Raw genomic sequence first — 18,414 nt, forward strand, 5'->3', positions numbered from 1 at the left:
GAACACTTCTTGTGAAATCTCCTCATAAATCCCATGAGTTTGGCCAAATCTAACATTAAAAATCATATTTTTTAGAAGGAAATTTCATGGCGAATCCATTGATACAGGTTTGAAAATGGTCAGACTTATAGTTTAGACGTCAGAAGCCTCTGTTTGACACAAAGTTCATGCCCATAGATTGCCTCCCCATTGGTTTACATTGTAAGGGTGATGTGGCACTGCAACTTTCAGGGTTTATAAAATCCAAACCATTCTAGTTATTACAAAAAAATTTTTTCAGCATAGTGTCATAAGTCACCTATTAAAGTTTGTAGCCGGTACCATTAACACCCTCGGAGGAGATAGCGTTTGTTCGGGGGCCAAATTTGGGGCAAAGTCTTATTTTGAAAGGCTAATTGCGGACTTCCTGTTGGATTTAGGTCAGGGGTGTCAGCATATGATTTGTAGGTCTTGATGAGATGAATAATTGAGTTTTGGTTTGATCTCTCTACGACATTCCTACGGGCCGTGGTGACATTTTAGTTACATAGGTGGCGCTAGAGAGCACATTTTGGCACTTTAGGGGTTAATTTTTACATTTTATCAAATTTTTTACCAGATCTGATGTGCGTGCCAAATTTGGTGAGTTTTTGAGCATGTTTAGGGGGTCAAATTTAGGTGTGATGTAATAATAAAGAAAGAAACAAAGAAACAAACAACCAACTGTTTACTGTAACTGTTTTACAGCAGTCCTCTGCCTTCTGGGCTCGGTCCCTAAATATAGAACTGATGTTATTTAATCTAACATGTTCTGCTCTGAAATCCACCTTCACTCTATTACAGTGAGAAGGGATGAAACATGTATGAAACATGTATGAAACATGTATGAAACATGTATGAAACACGTATGAAACATGTATGAAACACATATGAAACACATATGAAACACGTATGATGCCTCGTCCGCAGCCTCTCGTCAGACCACTCAGCCACCTCTCCGGCTGCTCTCATCAACAACACTGTTTCCTCACTGGGGAAACACCCAGAATGCACTGCTGCTCCATTAGCAGCCTTCACAGACTCTGAGCGTCCGTCTGTGACTGAACGAAAAATGAAAAGCTTGATTTCACACTGATGGACTGAAGCGAGGGGTTAAATCCCGCCGGACGCCTCATCTGCCTCCACTCAACAACTCTGTTTTCCTCGTTCCTACGGAAGCCCAAACAGGATTTAATTATCTCTACTCTTTGTTTTCCTTTATTGACAAAAGTAATTATTCTGTTGTGATGAGAAGGTTAATTATCTTTCATGTTGAGATCACGTATTATCGCAGTAGGATAAAGTTGTTGTCATGGTTTCATAATTATCTTTTATGATCTTTGTAATCTCTGGTTTTGATAAGAGCTATTTAAATAAACTCTATTATTATTAATAATGCTTGCTTCTAATATACTGTAGGTATATGCCAAAAAATAGGAATATATATATATATATACATATATATATATATATATATATATATGTGTATTATATACAGTACCAGAAGCTCAAAACAAGAGTCAATAGCAACAGCAAAATAAGCTGTTTGTCATTGGCAGAGAAGATTTGGCAAATTTTTCATGGGCGCAACCCACATACTCTGCTGCTCATCCCATTAATGCATGTTCTTTACAAATGTGGCTCCATTTAAAAGGGAAATAAACAGGCTTTCCAACGGTATAAGATTTATTGCCAAGAAGCATCGTTACAACAAAGAAATAATCTACCAAACACAAATTTCCTTACTTTTTGTGCTAAGTTTATATATATAAATACTAAAAATTTGTGTCTGATATGATTTTTCCACAAAAAAGTTAAATTACCTTGTTAAAAGTTTTTTCTCCTTCATGAAAAGTGTCTTTGTTTGAGCAAAGTTATCTTAGAGATGTGTTTTCTGGTCCTGATCCCAATCAGTCGTTTATTTGCCAATACAGAGTCTGATCTGATATTTCTATTTAGCTAAATATTGATTAAATATGTATCTGACACATTAAAACAATCACTGTAGCTACTAAAGTAAACTTGCCTTTTTTCATGAGTTTCTTGATTGAAGTATTGATTCAAAACTACAAAGCAGAGCTACAGAAACACTCTGATCGTGCAGCGATGTTCAACCTGCTCGTCTCCTACGTCTGAAGCTGAAGTATCTTAAAGTTCCACCGACGGCCGCTAGCTGCTCCAACTGACTCCTGTTCAAAAAGCCTCAACTTCTCTCCAGAGATACTGAGTCAACGAGTCATTCTGGTCTCAATTCAGACCCTCTAATAAGTGTGCAGGTGGTCATCTTGGAAATTATTGCTCCGTTAATAAGATTTGAAGACTTGTGTCTGCTGTGTGTTAGCTCAAGTGTGCGACGCTTGGTGTTCTCAGTAAGCTAGTATTAGCTTGGGTCCGAGGTAGCGTGGCGTGTTTCCAGAGTGTGAAAGGCAACACTCCTTATCTGGAAGGTCCTGGCTCTGCAACTGCAACTCTGGACTTCAACCAGCTCCAGTAAAACCAACAGATGACGTCGCAACTCGCTACGTCCAGCTTTATACGCAGCGTATGGTGGTGTGACAGAGTGGAGCTTCTTCCCTCACAAGTGATCTTTGTTCGAGTACAGACACACAAACCGTCAACAGACGAGTTTCATTTTGTCATCAAGTGACTCAGATTTAATTAGTGACAGCTGATATGAGCTGCCGCCCAACACGTTTGTCTTTTTAACTGCTGAAAGTGACATGAGAGTCACTCTCTTTTCACATTCATACTTTCATTATAGATGAATCTGTCGATAATTTTAATTAATCTATTAGTTGTTTGGTCCCATAAAATGTCAATCAATGTTTCTCAAAGTCCAAGATGACTTCCTCAAATGTCTTGTTTTGTCCACAACACAAAGATATTCAGTTTACTGTCATAAAGGACTAAAGAAACCAGAAAATATTCACATTTAAGAAGCTGAAATCAGGGAATTTTAGCATCTTTTTCTTTAAAAAATGACTCAAAACGATTATAAAAATAGTTGGTAATTAATTTAATAGTTATTTATTATTAGATATTATTAATAGTTAAGTTAACTTTACTTCCACTGTGACATGAGGTTGGACCTACTGTCTGTCCCTGAAGTCTGTACTGATACTCTGCTTCCTCTGCTCGGAATCAGCTGCCGAACCACCTGAATCCTCGTCTCACTGGACGTATTTACAGGAAATCTAAATAACCTGGACGCAGCAACATCTGGCTGATTCAGTTTGATCCCTGATGCTGATGACTTGTGACCATAGACTGTAAAAAATATGGACGTAGTGGGCGACTCAAAGAGGAGGAGCTGAGGCGGCTGAATGACGCCCGGTCGCTAGCAGTTAGCGACCTGTCAAAGGAGCCACGTCCTTAATTATACAAAACTTTACGGCTGAATAAAGTGAGTTATAAAAAAATTCATCTCTGAAATTAGCTATAGCGACTAAAACCGTTGTTTGTACCAGGCTGTAAACATGTTTATTTCTTATTTTAACATGAGAGTCTTGACTCGCTTTTGGAGCCTCAAGTGGCCGTTCGAGGAACTGCAGTTTTTTGGCTTCATGTTTCAGCGCCGGAGGTTCCTGCTTGATTGTGACGAATACTGATGAATATTTTTGACATTTTCATTTATTCTTTATTTTCAGTGTAATTGTTATATGTTTTCATGTCTGATTTTTTTAATCTCAATGAGACTTTTCCTGGTTAAATAAATAAATAAATAGATCTCTTTGGACTCTGAAGTGCTCCTCATGTCAGTGGATGGTAGCTGACTGTCGCAGGTCGGCCATCTTTAACCAGATCAGTGTCAGACTGCTGTGCTCTGAGCTCTTCTTACAGCAGCTTTAGATAAACTGGATTATTACCTTTTCCATCAGCTTCCCCCTGAATCAAACACCAGACACCAGCCTGATGTGTTGCACCGTAGCAACATGACGGATTTAAAAGATTTTCTCTTTGCTACACTGGAGGGTTTTTGGCATTTTTGACCCGTCAGCACTTCAGTGCTGCTCAGTCCTGACCTTTCTCTCTACACCCACAGGAAGTAATTACATGCTGTGAAGTCATTGGATGAATGTTAAACAGTCCACTCCATCATCCCGCTGAGACTCGCCGTGCCACATCCTGCAGTCTGGGTTGCATCGTCTTCAAATTTCATGCTTCAGCCGGCTGGACGGGCAGACGGCGTGAGCCGACGTCTGCGTTTCATACAGTTCTGCTTCTTCACAAAGCAAAAGTTGGTTGTGTTGTGGATATTTCTGAGCGATGGTGGTCGACACTTCAGTGGAGAGAAGCACGCACGAGCCTTTGATGTCTTCATGCTGAGAATGTTTATTGAAGTTACTTTGATCGAGGAGAATCGTAAACAGCGAACATCCAAGTTGTTGTAACTCGGATGCTGTCTCTTTAGTCTTTAGCCAGGCGTCAACCTCCGGGGCTGTAAAATGAAGCCAATCCAACAGGAAGTTCCAAAAACTGCAGTTCCTTGAACGGCCACTTAAGGCTCCAAAAGCGAGTCAATCCCCATAGACCCCCATGTTAAAATGCCCAACTTTACAGCAGAAATAAACATGTTTACAGCCTGGTACAAACAACGGTTTTGGTTTTTTTATAACTCACCCGTTTAAATTTTATTAAGCCGTAAAGTTCTGCGTAATGAAGGACATGGCTGCTTTGAGTGACAGGTCCGCCAGCCGCTAGGTGGCTTGTTCGGCCCGCCTCTTTGCCCATTTTTGATTGGCTGGGAGTTAGGCAGAGTCACGCACTGCCAAGATGGCGACGGCCGGAGCGGCTCACTTTGAGCTTCAAAACCGCTCTTCAGAAACCAACGAGTGACGTCACGGTAACGACGTCCATATTTATATACAGTCTATGTCTTTAACCCAAGCAGATCGGCCTACAATATGAAAAATTGGTCTGATTGGTTCACTAGTTTCTAAACAAAGGACGGCACTTTACTCCTGACATCTTAAGTCGCGTTGCATTGAGCCTCAGGTCAACACATCTGTGTTGTCTGGAAGGGTCCTCTGTGGTCTTGGCTCACCATGGCGATGCTGATATCAAAACATCACAGACAGCTGACGTCTCGAGGGAGAGATTAAGAATTACAGCGTGACCTCAAGGCTCAGTTTGTAACCTTTATAACAGGTTGGATCAGATTTTCTGTTTGAAACTAATTTCTATGAAAATCAAAGTCGACGTTCTTCTGAATCTCAGACCCACAAAATGCATTGATGAATGTTTCCAATTCAGCAAATGGTTTTCTAATATTAACGACGCTCAGCTGACCTTAAAACACAGCTGAGCTGACATATTATTGAGGAAAATGGCAAATGTATTTCAGAGCTGCTATCACGCCCTCTCACAGTTAAATAAGGCTGGCAGCTCGATGAAAAGGTCAGTGACTGAATAAAAAGATCCAACTACAGCTGGAAGACTTTCCTGGAAGCTTCTCTGAGGCTCCTACTGGCCCCGACTATACATGACAGCACTAAAGAGCTGAAATTACTAGAAGATTCATCAATTAGTCCACTGACAGAAAATTAATTGGCAACAATTTCATAACTGATTAATCATTTAAGTCCTTTTTTAAGCAAAAATACCAACAGTTCTCTGGCAGCAGCTTCTCACATGTGAATATTTTCCAGTTTTCCAGGACAGTAAACTCAACATCTTTGTGTTTCTCAGACAGAACGAGTCTGAATATGTTCACGAGGGCTTCAGGGAACAACGATCAACATTTTATTCACTGATCAATCAATAGATTATTAAAGAAAACAATGACAGGACTCCTATGATGGAACAATACAACAAATGAGCTCAATAGAAACTAAAACTATTAAAGTCTTCAGACTAGTACAGACTGAACTTCACTGTATAACTAATTAAAGGATATGAAGTAAACCTGGAGCTTCTGGACTTGTTCCTTTGAGGCAGATTTGTGATTCAGGTCTTTTTAAATAAAACTGACTGGACTATTATTACACCTGCTTACTGGTTATACTGTATTCTACTGAACTATAGTGGAACCAGTGGTGGAAAAAATCCTCAGATCTGTTACTTAAGTCAAAATACCAAAACATTCATGTAATTCTGGTTGTTTCCTGTCAGCGTTCAGTGACGTTTCAGCTCCAAACTGTGATGAATGTGGATGTGAAACGACTCAAGAATCAGCTGTAACTGATTACTGTTATTTAACACCGAAGAAGACGAATCATCAAGCTGCGTCTGATGAACAAACGGACTCAACCAGGGTTACTTCTATTAACAGTGAAATCAAACTTCACCATAAAGTCTGTAAATGTTTTCACATCATAAGTGTGTTTCTATGATATCAAATGTTCCTGACTGAATAAGGACATCTGCAAACAACTGTCAGCACATTTGACGTCACCCATTGCGGGTCTCTGTTAGCTCGGTGCTAACGTTACGTTTCTTTTACAGCATCATGTGTTTTAGATTCAAATGAAATGATGCATTTCTTCTGATCACAGTGACAGAAATCTGAAAAAAAAAAAGACACTTTCACATCCAGACTGTGAAGGTCAGACAGAAGCTACGACCTTCTTCATCTTAAGTTTTTCACAATATCACACTCGTGTTTTAAGCCTGAAGAACGACAGACGACCTTCATCCGTCCGCCGTCGTCAACACAAACATCTGTGCCGTCGCTGCAGTTGACGTGTGTGAACTCTTTGTCTGTAGCCATGGTTACCAACCATCTTCCTTAAGGGACCCTGTTATTTTTGCTATATAAATAACACTGTAAATGTTGGAAATAACTATTAAATTTAGCTGTTTTCTTCACAGACATGAATGAAATGCTGAGACGTGTCTAAAACAACTCTTAAAATCAACACAGATGTTTCTATCGACCGTGATAATACACTGCTTTGATATATTAATTGATCTAATATGAAATAACTGAATCTCAATATGAGGAAAACTGATATTTGCTTCATTGGTTCTATTTAACAAGAGAAACAATAAAAGTCCACCGACCTCGTCCACGTTCTCGAAGGCGTTGATGACATCATAAGGCAGGCAGGACAGCAGGTCGATGACGAACCAGGTCTTGACATAGTTCATGCGGATGAGTTTGGGGTCGGAGATGACCTCGCCGGCCGGCCCGACGAACGTGGTGTGGAAGTTGAGGACGATGTCGACGAGGAAGATGACGTCCACGATGCTGTCCACCACCAGCCAGGTGACGTTGTTCTGCTTGGTCTTGAAGGAGACGTTGTAGGGCACCATGATGGCGGTGTAGAAGGTGAGGATGAGGATGACCCAGTCCCACGTGGTCTTAAAGAGGCAGTAGTGCAGGATGATGTGCGGCGGCGTTTTCGGAGTTTCCTGTTTGTACTGAGGCAGGATGTCCGAGCCCAGCTGGAGAACCTGAGAGACAAAATACAACAAACTGACTGTCGAGGTGAATTTCATTTAATTATCATATAAAGTGAATGAAAAGACTTGATCGGAGACTTTTTACACGTCATTATATATAATAAACATTTTATGTATGTTTGGTTTCTTTTTTCTGTGCTTTGGTACTTTTATCTACAGCATTTCCTGTAATTAAATTTAATTAAAAGGAGGAAAAAAAAATGATGGAAGCCACTAAAATAAAACCACCTGCATGTACCAACAGAAACAAGCTTTTAATTATCAAGAAAAAACAAATAAAACAAACAAATGATACACATGTCATTTTTGTGTGACTAAATAAATCAAGGATTTTACTGAGCTGAGCCTTTATAAATAACTCTGTGTATAAAATCAATAATATAATAATATGATCAGAGTTGTCATGTATGGATTAATTCATTAGTGCCGGCAGTAATTATTATCAGTCACAGCTGCTTACAGCTGAAGATGTTTGAAGAAAACTCATTAAGTACATTTAACCATTTTTATTTCTAATTATCTGTTTAAATACACAAAACAAGTTTGTTGAGATCAAAATATCTTTTTTTCCCAGCGGTGGAAGAAGTACTGAGATTATTTACTGAAGTACAAGTAGAAATATCACAATCACAAAATATTCCATTACCAGTAAACCTCCTGCGTTCAAAATCTTTGTTGCTGCGTCTCAAATCTCGTACTTCTGTACTTACACTTAACATTTTGAGTGCATAAGTGCGTTCACACTGAGAAGTATGGAAAAATGCACTGTGAGAACTAGGATGGTGCACTCAAAACGGTAAAAAAGTTGAGTGTGGAACTATGGACGCTTCTTGCCCTCAATGGTCGCCATCTTGGCTACGTAGCAGAAAGGGAGGGATCACTTTTCAAACTGGAAATGGCGGCCGGGTACGTTGTAACTACGGTGAACATCACCGCATTATATAACTGTAAGTTATACATGTGTTTTTTAGCACTAAGCACCACTATACTGTTGTCATTTATAAGCCATCAGTATGTTTTTTGGGTTAATTTAGCAGTCTGTAATGATTTGGTAGCACGAACGATAACACGAATGCTAACGCTAGCTAATGCTAATTTGCGATCGTCATTTCCAGTAAGTGCACAACGGCCGTGTTTGATTTGAGACGACACTACCCTGTAGAAACGTGCGCACTACGCCAGTAATATATAGTGTACACAGTGTACTAACAGAAGTATGTGATTTGAGACACAGCTTATGTCTCCTCTTCCACGAGGCCGCCATGTTGCATCGTCATGTTTCTACAGTAGCTCAGAACCTTTTCTTGTGACTTTCACGACCATCGAAGGTTCTCCTGAACGCTTGGAAGAGGAGGGTGATGGGAGGGTTTTCCATTTTGGTCTCAATCTGCAACCTCGCCGCTAGAAGCCAGTAAATCTTACAAACTGGTCCTTTAACCTAATAATCTCAAAGATTCTCCGCTTCGTTCTCTTTGGCGACACCTGTGGCGATAAGCGGTAAATGCAGGTGTGGTTTTTTAATGTATCTTCCACGTCTTTCTGTTATGATCTTTTGATCCATGGAGGTTTTATATTTGTTAAACTTTCCTCGAGCCGAGAAAAGCGATTTAAAAATCCGTGATGTCATGACAATGTAAAGTCTATGAGCCGAGTGGGAGCTCGTGGGCGGGGCCGCACAACGCGGAAGCAAACCCGGAAGCTAGAAACTTTTTTTGGCGTATGCGCCAGGCGAGCAGTTATTACAGGACTGAATGGGCGCCATGTTTAGTCCAGTATCCAGCTCTTATAATACATCCGTGTTTCACACACAAGTGAGCTGAAGAGCGAGTCCGTTGCGTTAGCTCCGCCTTCCCTCTCTGGTGGACCAACCACTGCTGGCTGATGGAAACGCATCACTGATCACAGCGAGTCACAGGCTCAGTCACCACAACAGCTAATTAGAATCTAAAATGATGCATATTTTATTCAGTTATCATTTGTTTTATGTATAAAATATTGAGCTGAAAAGTAACTATAGCTGTGAAACATACAGTATGTACTGTAGTGAAGAGAAAAAGAAATGGAAATATTCAAATATTCATTTTATGGTTTTATATTTAAAATCTGCTGGTACAAACAAATACATGATATGAGCTGCATAAAATGTAAAATGTTAAATTATATCTCATTTCATTTGCAATTTGCCCTGAAGCCTCGTTACTATTGAACCACCTTTTTATTTATTTATTAGATCTTTTGATGAATTTTAATGACTTTATGAATATCTCATTACTGAACTGTAGTAAATCAAAAATATATTTTTAAAGATATAAATATTTCCTCACATAGCAAATTGTCAAAAAAAACAAACATGTCATGGCAGTTTATAATAATTCTTCATCTCCTAAATATTAATTTAAACGAAACAAAGCAGCTGATCTGAACTGTAACACGCAGGTGATTATTTCCTCTTCAGTGTCACAGAATATAAAGAAATAACCGATAGTTAACTGGTTTCAGTTGGTTCACTGTGTTTCCAGTTTAACGGACACTTTGATCCACAGAGACGTCCAGTGTTCAAGTGTTTATAGTGAGCTTCATGACATCTTAAAAACTGTTGTTGATGTTTTTAAAACCTCCTGAACAGAAGAAATACTACCATTACCATCTGAAAAAGACTAAACCGCATCATTTAACTTAATTAGACTTTTGTTGGATGTTTTTCCTCATTTCCTGTCATCCCTCTACTTTCATCTGTCACGTTACAACACAATACAGAAGCTAAAGATGCTCCTCTGATTCCTCCTCTTTTTAATATTCCGGATACTAAAATGTTTCTGAAGCTAGAATCTAGGGCTGCGACCAACAATTATCTTAATTATTGATTATATTGCAGGTTGTTTTTCCTGTTTTGTCCAACCAGCACTTAAAGATATTCAATTTACTGGCAAATCATCACATTTTAGAAGCTGAAAACAGAAAATATTTGGCATTTTTGCTTGAAAAATGAATAATCAGTTATCAAAATAGTTACCTGTTAATTTTCTGTTGATCTACTAATTGTTTTAATTTGTATTTTATTGAGTTTTTAAGGAGCTCTGATGACCGTTCATGTTTAACAGCAGCTTCAGTCTGAAGTAAACAACAACAGGAAGTACCTCCATCCATCTGAACACTCAGATAGCAGAAGACAGCGGCTGTCAGAGGTACTTTAGGCTGTTGGCTTTGTTTCAGATCCATTTACAGAAGTTCTAATAAAAGTAATTCTCGTCTGCAATTCTGCAATTAAATCAATTCCTTCTTGTGCCGTCCAGCGCTGATTACTGCTGAACGGTGTTCTCAGTGGGTGAAGAGAAGTGCGGTCATTTATTATACATCACATCTGCTACAGAGTCTGAAACAAACAGAAAGCTTTTCCGATGCCACTAAGGTACCATAACAGACAGAGGTGAGTCCATCGGAGCTGATCTATCTGTGTCGGTCCAAACATTGTGTATCTCATCGCAGGAAAAGATCAGACTGAAGGTCTTTGGACACCAAGTCCGTTTTTTTTCGTTTTTTAATCCATCATCCATCACAGAAACCTTGCACACTGAGTCCGATGCGTTTTATGACTATATTCGTTGCTAAAATTCGCCATACGAGGCAAAATGGAGTCGTGAAGCAGTGAGGATGATTTTGTGGAAAAAGAAAGAACTACACAGTAAAAAGAAGACCACCAATTTCCACGATCCAATTGATCCTGAACAGCCGACTGGCTGAGCAGCCTTTCGACCGGATCCACAGATTTTCAGGGGACAGCCTCAAAACGAGATGATGATCAATAGTTGTCCTGTGATCAGTCTGTGTATAACTTCTCTGCTGGAGCTGATAGTATCAGTGTTTCCAGGCTGTGTTGTTTGCGTGTACGGTGGCTCTGAGTGGTCAAACAACTCTGTAAAGGCTTTTGACGGACGTAAAAATCAACAGAATCAACAGCAACGATAACACAGACTGTTTATATGTTTAAATGTATTGTATATGACTGTCTTTAACCTTTGGCACTTTGTTGCTTGTTGCACTACCTTCTTGTTGTTTCTTGTCTACTTCCCGTCATTTCTTACTTTAATAATTAATTAATTCAAAAAAAACATTTAAAACATTTTCTGTCTTGCTTTCTTTCTTATTTCACTTGTACCTGTTCAGCTTCTTGAGAAGTTTAACTCGCACTGAGTCAGACAATATTTCATTAAGTTTAATGTGACTTGATTATGATACCTGCCCTGTTAGCACCATTTAGCTACAGTAGCTAACGTTAGCCCGAGTGTGCAGCGCTCAGTGTTGCCTGTAAGCTAACGTTAGCTTGGGTCTGAGGTAGCGGGGCGTGTTTCCTGAGCGTGAAAGGCAACACTCCGCGCTTCTTATCTTGAAGATCCTGGTTCCAAACAGAAAAGATGTAAAGAAAGAGGCTTCAAACCGAGTCCGATGAAACCAACGGGTGACGTCACATCTCACTACGTCCAGCTTTATATACAGTCTGTGGTTTCCCTCCGCTCTGTGACAGCAGACCTTTCAATCCACCTTCAGGTGTGGATGTTCAGAAAAACATGCTGTATGAGCTAGTCATGATGGATCATAAACCAGCCCTGAGGACAGTGCTGTGTTGAGCTAAATGCTTCTGCGTAATGTTCAGGTATGATATTTACCGTGTTCACCGGCGGAAGGCTTCTGTGTAGGAGAAGCACTTCATCTCCTGTACTGGCTGTAAGCTGTAGTTTCTACAGGAGGTGAAAGGATCTTACCTCTGCCAGGCGCGAGTGTTTGTGGACGTTTTCTCCTTTATGGACAGCGGGAGCGAGCTGCTGGAGAACTCCTCGACTGCTGGTTAACGCACGAGTCAGACGGGCAAATTTACCCCAACCTGGCAATAAAGACAGAATAACAGCATCACATGACTGAAACCTCACTAACAATATTTAATGTCTGGAAATTTCAGTTTGAAAAAGTGGGTGTCGTATTATATGCAGTACTGTGCAGAAGTTTTAGACACTTTAGATGTTTAGGTTCTTCTCCATAATGCACCAAAGAACAAGGAGTCCTGCAACAGGTGGTCTCTGATCTCAACATCATGGAGTCAGTCTGAGATTAACATGAAGAGACAGAAGCACTGTGGCAACAAGCGACCTGCCGAGAACCTGAAACACTGAGGAGAACTGCTGCTGTTTTAAAGACAAAGCTGCTCACAGCAGATATTGATTCACTTTCTGCTGTTTACTCAACTTTGGATCAAGTTAACCGATCAATAAAAATTATTCATGGCATTATTTTTGAAAGCATCCTCACTTTACCTTTAGTGGCTAAAACTTTTGCACAGTTCTGTGTATAATAATAATAATAATACATTTTATTTGGAGGCGCCTTTCAAGTCACCCAAGGTCACCTTACAAGAAATAAAAGCATAAAAGAATAAAAAAAACATCAATTAAAACGAAACATCAGCATAAAAACAGGTGACGTGCACAGTGTCCAGTTATAGGGAGTATGCCAGTTTGAACAGGTGAGTTTTGAGGTGGAACTTAAATGAGGTGATGGAGTCTGACTGTCTTATATGTGGGGGGAGAGAGTTCCAGAGCCTGGGTGCTGAGCAGCTGAAGGCTCGGGCACCCATGGTACTGAGGTGTGACGTGGGGATGGATAAGAGTCCAGTAGAGGTTGAGCTGAGGGGTGCGCGAGGGAGTGTATTCATGAAGGAGGTCGCGGAGGTAAGTAGGGACTAGGTTGTGGAGAGCTTTATAGGTGAGGAGGAGGTTTTTGTAGCAGATGTTGTTAGTTGATAGTTGGATGAGGACAGGGATGATGTGGTCGGATGATTTGGTACGGGTGATGATCCGGGCGGCATCTGTAGTCCATTACAATCAAAACATACAACAGCACAACAACAAACAGTACAAAGCAAAAAAAAAAAACAAACAAAAAAAATACAAAGAACACACCATACGAAATACAAAAGCTACACAGAACAGCACATCACATACACCCACAATGTCAATTAAAAATGAATGATGTAAACTAGGCTCTGTGGTCACACAGCTGACTAGTCTTTAGTTGATATTTTAATTTGGCCTTGAATGTACCGATAGAACTACAGTTCTTCATATCATCAGGTAGGACGTTCCACTGAGTTGTGGCTTTCACACAGACAGACTGCCCAAATGCAGTGCGATGAAATGGTACAATCTTGTATAGAGGATATAAGTTTACATATTATTTATCACTTTAAGTCCTGAGTTTCTTGAGTTTAGATTAGCTTGTGTTACTTACCAGACTTACCAGGAGACAAATAGGGGAATCACCCAATGACTTCCTGCTTTTAAGCTTGTAGCGGTAAGACACCGGGTAATGTCCCAAGCACAGGTTGCAAAGGACCATAAACCACAAGAAGAACACTTAGGAAAAATAAAATAATCTCAACCACACCACCGCTTGAATGTTCACAAAAATATATTAGTGCACAGTTAGACATTCAGTCCAGGTCCATAAAGGTTATAAAAGGAACCAAGTACTCCATTTCAGCAAAGGGATGGCCTCATAGCCCGACTCGGGTCATCTCTTCCAAAATCATCTCTCTGCGATGCTTATCATAGTTTCTCTCCTGTCGTTTACGGGCCAGAGAAAGGTTCTTTAAGATAAAAGCTTTGAGATCATCAAGCTGTGTGATGTTTTGGTAAACTGGAGAGTCAGGTAGAGCATTTCCGGGCTGCAGCAATACATCCAGCGGTCCCCTGAGTGGTCGGTTTAGGTTGAGTTCTGCCGGTGTAACTCCTGTGGACTCCTGTACAGCAGAGTTCAAGGAAAACCTGAACTCATGAAGATGTTTATCCCAGTTTTTATGCCTGGAGCCCACGTAGGAAGCCATCATAGTTTTTAAGGTCCCATTCACTCGCTCTGTCAAATTTGTCTTCGGATGGTAAGCAGATGTCAGTTTGTGTGACACATTCCAGGCTTTACAGATAGCCTGGAAGACGAAGGAGACAAATTTAGAGCCTCTGTCTGAGAGAATGTAATCAGGTATTCCCCATCTGGTGACAATCTCCTGGGTGAGGATGCGAGAGATGGTTTCAGCGGTGGCGTTCCTCAAAGGGAAGAGCTCCACTCACCTGGAGTAATAGTCCACAAAAACAAGTAGGTATGTGTTTCTGCTAGAACTCCTGGGGAAAGGACCCATCAAATCCATTCCCCGCATTTCCCAGGGGTGGCATACCACTGTTTGTTGTAATTTTCCGGCTGGCTTGCGGCTTTCAGGTTTGTAAAGTTGGCAGACTTGGCAATTTGTAACATGCTGCTTGACATCCCAGCTCATTTTTGGCCAGTAAACCAGACTCTGCATCCTATGGTAGGTTTTGTATCTACCCAGGTGGCCAGTGAGAGGGTCTTCATGGACTGCTGACAGAAACTGTGAACGCAGGCTTTCAGGTATGTATATCTGGTACAGGGTTTTCTAAGCCAGCTTTACAACCCGGTTAGCTCAGTCAGTAGAGCATGAGACTCTTGATCTCAGGGTTGTGGGTTCGAGCCCCACATTGGGCGCCATTTCTTTATGTGGTGGTTTGAGCAAATTAAACTCAGCCAAGTCTGAGTAAGACACACTTTCCAACCCCAGAAAGGATACATGTATTCTACCATGACCCCGGGTAATGTCCCAAGCACAGGTTGCAAAGGACCATAAACCACAAGGAGAACACTTAGGCAAAATAAAATAATCTCAACCACACCACCACTTGAATATTCACAAAAATATATTAGTGCACTGTTAGACATTCAGTCCAGGTCCATAAAGGTTATAAAGGAACCAAGTACTCCCCAGTTATCAGTTCAGTTCAGGAAACAAAATAATCCACCTCGGGTTTTCCTGGTATCCCAAAACAAACTCAAAACAAGGAAGTTCAGTTCAGTTCATTTAATCCATCAAACCCCCAAAACCTCAGTAAAAAAGAAAAGATAAGATAACGAAAAGAAAACACTTAGTCACCCGGCTTCAGCTGACTCACGGTTGGAGAGGACAAGATGCTTTTCCCAGCTGCTCGAGGGCACACAACGCGAACACGGATCAACGCGGACTTAAACGCGCGCAGAATGCCAGTGGTAGGCTTACAAAACGGAGGTTAAACTTCTCGCCTGTTCCTCACTTGTCAGCATCAGACGCCATATTGATTTTATTGTCACCTGATACGAAAACATAAGAGGCCGGACTCCAAGAGAGCGGTAAAACAGAGCCATATGACTGGCTGACTGGGCTGGTGGGGTGTGGGGGTGAGTAAAAAAAAAACATAATACTGACGATTCACATAACATAACATATCGTAATCCAGAATATGATTTCGAGATGATACATAAAACAAATCATATAGTCATGAAAATAACACAAACAACAAAGAAATACAAAACTTTCAAATCATCATTCAACCGTTGTTTACCAATACCTGTTTAACGTATTGACATAACCATCATTAGTTATAATTTGGGTGATCGCCACCGGCGATGTCATGGTTTAGATGGAGTATGGGGGATATGTTGCATTGAGTTAAATGTCTGGTTTAGTATTTATGTGATTCTTACTTATTTTGTCTTGTGATGAGGATTATGCTGTGTGTGTGTAAACAATGTTAACTGATACAAGTGACACTGTAATATTAGTCGTTGCCGTCCTGCATGTAGGGATTTGGGGGGTTTTGGGTTTGTGCGCCGCCCACCTTTTGAAGAGTCATCCTCGATTGGTTGCTTGAAGGCGGTGATGTCACTGAAGGTGCAGAGGAACAGGACGACTTTGTCCTGCTCGTTCCTGATTGGAGCGATCTTCACGAAAAACCACACCGGCATCCCTGCAGTGGAACAGACAGAGAGGCAGGTCACAACAAAAAAACAGTGACGTCGTCATAAGAACGAAACTAAATATGATCCGCCAACAGTTTTGGACGGTTTCATTGTTTTCACTGTTAGTCATTGAAACTGTGTCTGTACATCTAGCTGCGTTTCCACCAGAGGAACCAGCATCTAAATGAAGCTCCGGGGGGGACTCTGGGGGCAGAGTTTGCAAGGATGACTGTCACTGATTGGTCAAACACACGCAGCACTGCTTCATTCATAAAACAAGTACTCTAGTATCAATTTAGGATGAAGGGGGGACATTTCTCTTTGTTTGTTAATGTTAAAAGTAAAGTTAGGTTTATGTTGTCCGGTTTAAAAATGAGAAAAACAGAGAGAGAAAGCAGCGGCGGTCGAGCGAGCTAGAGAATGAATGGAGAGGGAGCGGCGGTAGCGAAAACAAAGCCGGTGAACGAGAGAAATAAAATGTTATTTTCTTGATTGTTTCATGTTGTTTGGTTCTAAAGCAGAAATAAAAGCATCAAACACTCAGCAGATGATTTACTGTGGAGAGAGACGCTCGCTGCATTTCTGCTTTTCATTCATTCATCACATAAAACTCAAAGAACAACAGGACAGATCTGTGTTGTGTGAACGCTGCGTTTCATGTTCTAATTCCTCCTGGTTCTCACCTGCAGGATCTACCTGGTTCCTCAGATGTGGTGGAAACACAAACAGAGACTTTTAGTTCCAGGTTTAGTTCCTGAGATTAGTTCCTCTGGTTTCAAAGTACCTGAACTTCTGATTGAACAAGTGTAATGATAAAGCAGTGGACTCGACATATGCAGTAGTGTGAAAAACTGCACTACTCACGGTTTTTCTTGTACATCAGAATCTCAAAAGAGTTCATCTCGTAGTTTTCGAAGGTCTGCCGAACCTTCTCCGTCAACTCCTTGTCGGTCAGCTCTCCGTACATGAAGCTGCGGAGGAAAACAGTACACAGGTGTTTTCTATCATCAGCTTCCACCGATGCCACAGCAGCGCGGTTCGGTGTCGTATTCGTACCTGCAGGTGCTGCTCTTCTGCATGACCTCGGCTCGATGGTAACCGGACAGTTTGCAGAAGCCGTCGTTGCTGTAGACGATCGGCCAGTCGACGATCTGAGCGTTTCCCAGCACGAAATTAGTATCTGACCACAGGAAGCAGTAAGTTACAATCTGTTCTGTTTCATAACCATTTTATTCATATTAGGGCTGAATGATTAATGCTGTAACAAACATCATCATGCTTTTGACTTTTTATTAATTAACCCTGATCAGTAAACTTTCTGACCAATCACAGGTGTTGTAATGTCTCCTCTGCTGTTCACCTGCAGGGTTTGTGACATCACAACTAGTGACTAGGAATTCAGCCAATCGTGGTCCAGTATGCAACGTGCACAAGTGTGATGTGGAAGCTTGAAGCCTCAAGTGCACAAACTAAGAAAGGACTTTACAGTGAAAGGGGAGACAACAGTTGGAAATAAAACATATCTGCATATTCATAGATTTGGAGTTTTTTAGCGAGGGAGAAGATAGTAAAGTAAATGACCTTCAGGAGGAGATCTTCAGCTGTCAGTTACAGCACAAGCACATGAATTTTGTTCATAAAGACTGATGCATTATCAAGTTCTTCATGTACTTTAAGCCATAATCATGCAGCCCTAATACAGACAGATATCATGTAATTATCATTCTTCTCTCTAGCTGCAGTAAAACTGACGATGGCTGAACCAGGACATGAGGGGAGCACTATTTAATATTTGGTTATTAATGTTCAGGTTGGACACAACAGAACAAACAGCCACTCACAGTCCACCAGCAAAGACAGACACACCAGTTTACAGCATCACAGGGAGGATTATGTGTGTGTGTGTGTGTAACTGGTTTATAACACATTAATAACAGCTGAACTGCAGCTTCAGAGCGTCTGTTGTCTCGTCTCGTCGGCTGGTGGCGACGACTGAGACGACTGAAAAGTGATCTGACCTCCAGCTGGAGAACCACAGACCCAAAAACCCAAAGATCTCCCTGTGTTTCCATCAGAACCTCCATTTAAATGTAGTTTAATTTCTGCCTTAAAAACTCTCCCCTGCTGATACTTAAAATTCTAATAATCATTTTATCCTTATTA

General features: G+C 40.8%; 1 protein-coding gene and 1 non-coding gene across 7 annotated transcripts in view; one reads left to right on the top strand and one right to left on the bottom strand.

Annotated features, from left to right (window-relative positions):
• kcnh1b (potassium voltage-gated channel, subfamily H (eag-related), member 1b) overlaps positions 1-18,414 on the bottom strand; it is a 60,934-nt gene that overhangs the window by 36,235 nt on the left and 6,285 nt on the right. For all 6 annotated transcript variants that reach the window (XM_044343521.1, XM_044343529.1, XM_044343547.1 and 3 more), the window contains exons 2-6: positions 17,308-17,431; positions 17,116-17,222; positions 16,131-16,259; positions 12,183-12,301; positions 7,021-7,413 (exon numbers count right to left, since the gene is read on the bottom strand). In XM_044343521.1, coding sequence (XP_044199456.1) covers positions 7,021-7,413; positions 12,183-12,301; positions 16,131-16,259; positions 17,116-17,222; positions 17,308-17,431 — 872 coding nt within the window. The remainder of the gene's footprint in view (positions 1-7,020; positions 7,414-12,182; positions 12,302-16,130; positions 16,260-17,115; positions 17,223-17,307; positions 17,432-18,414) is intronic.
• Positions 14,895-14,967, top strand: trnak-cuu. The gene has a single exon. It is a non-coding gene; the product is annotated as a tRNA-Lys (tRNA).

The sequence above is a fragment of the Thunnus albacares genome, chromosome 3, assembly GCF_914725855.1.
Source record: "Thunnus albacares chromosome 3, fThuAlb1.1, whole genome shotgun sequence".
Taxonomy (NCBI): Eukaryota; Metazoa; Chordata; class Actinopteri; order Scombriformes; family Scombridae; genus Thunnus; species Thunnus albacares.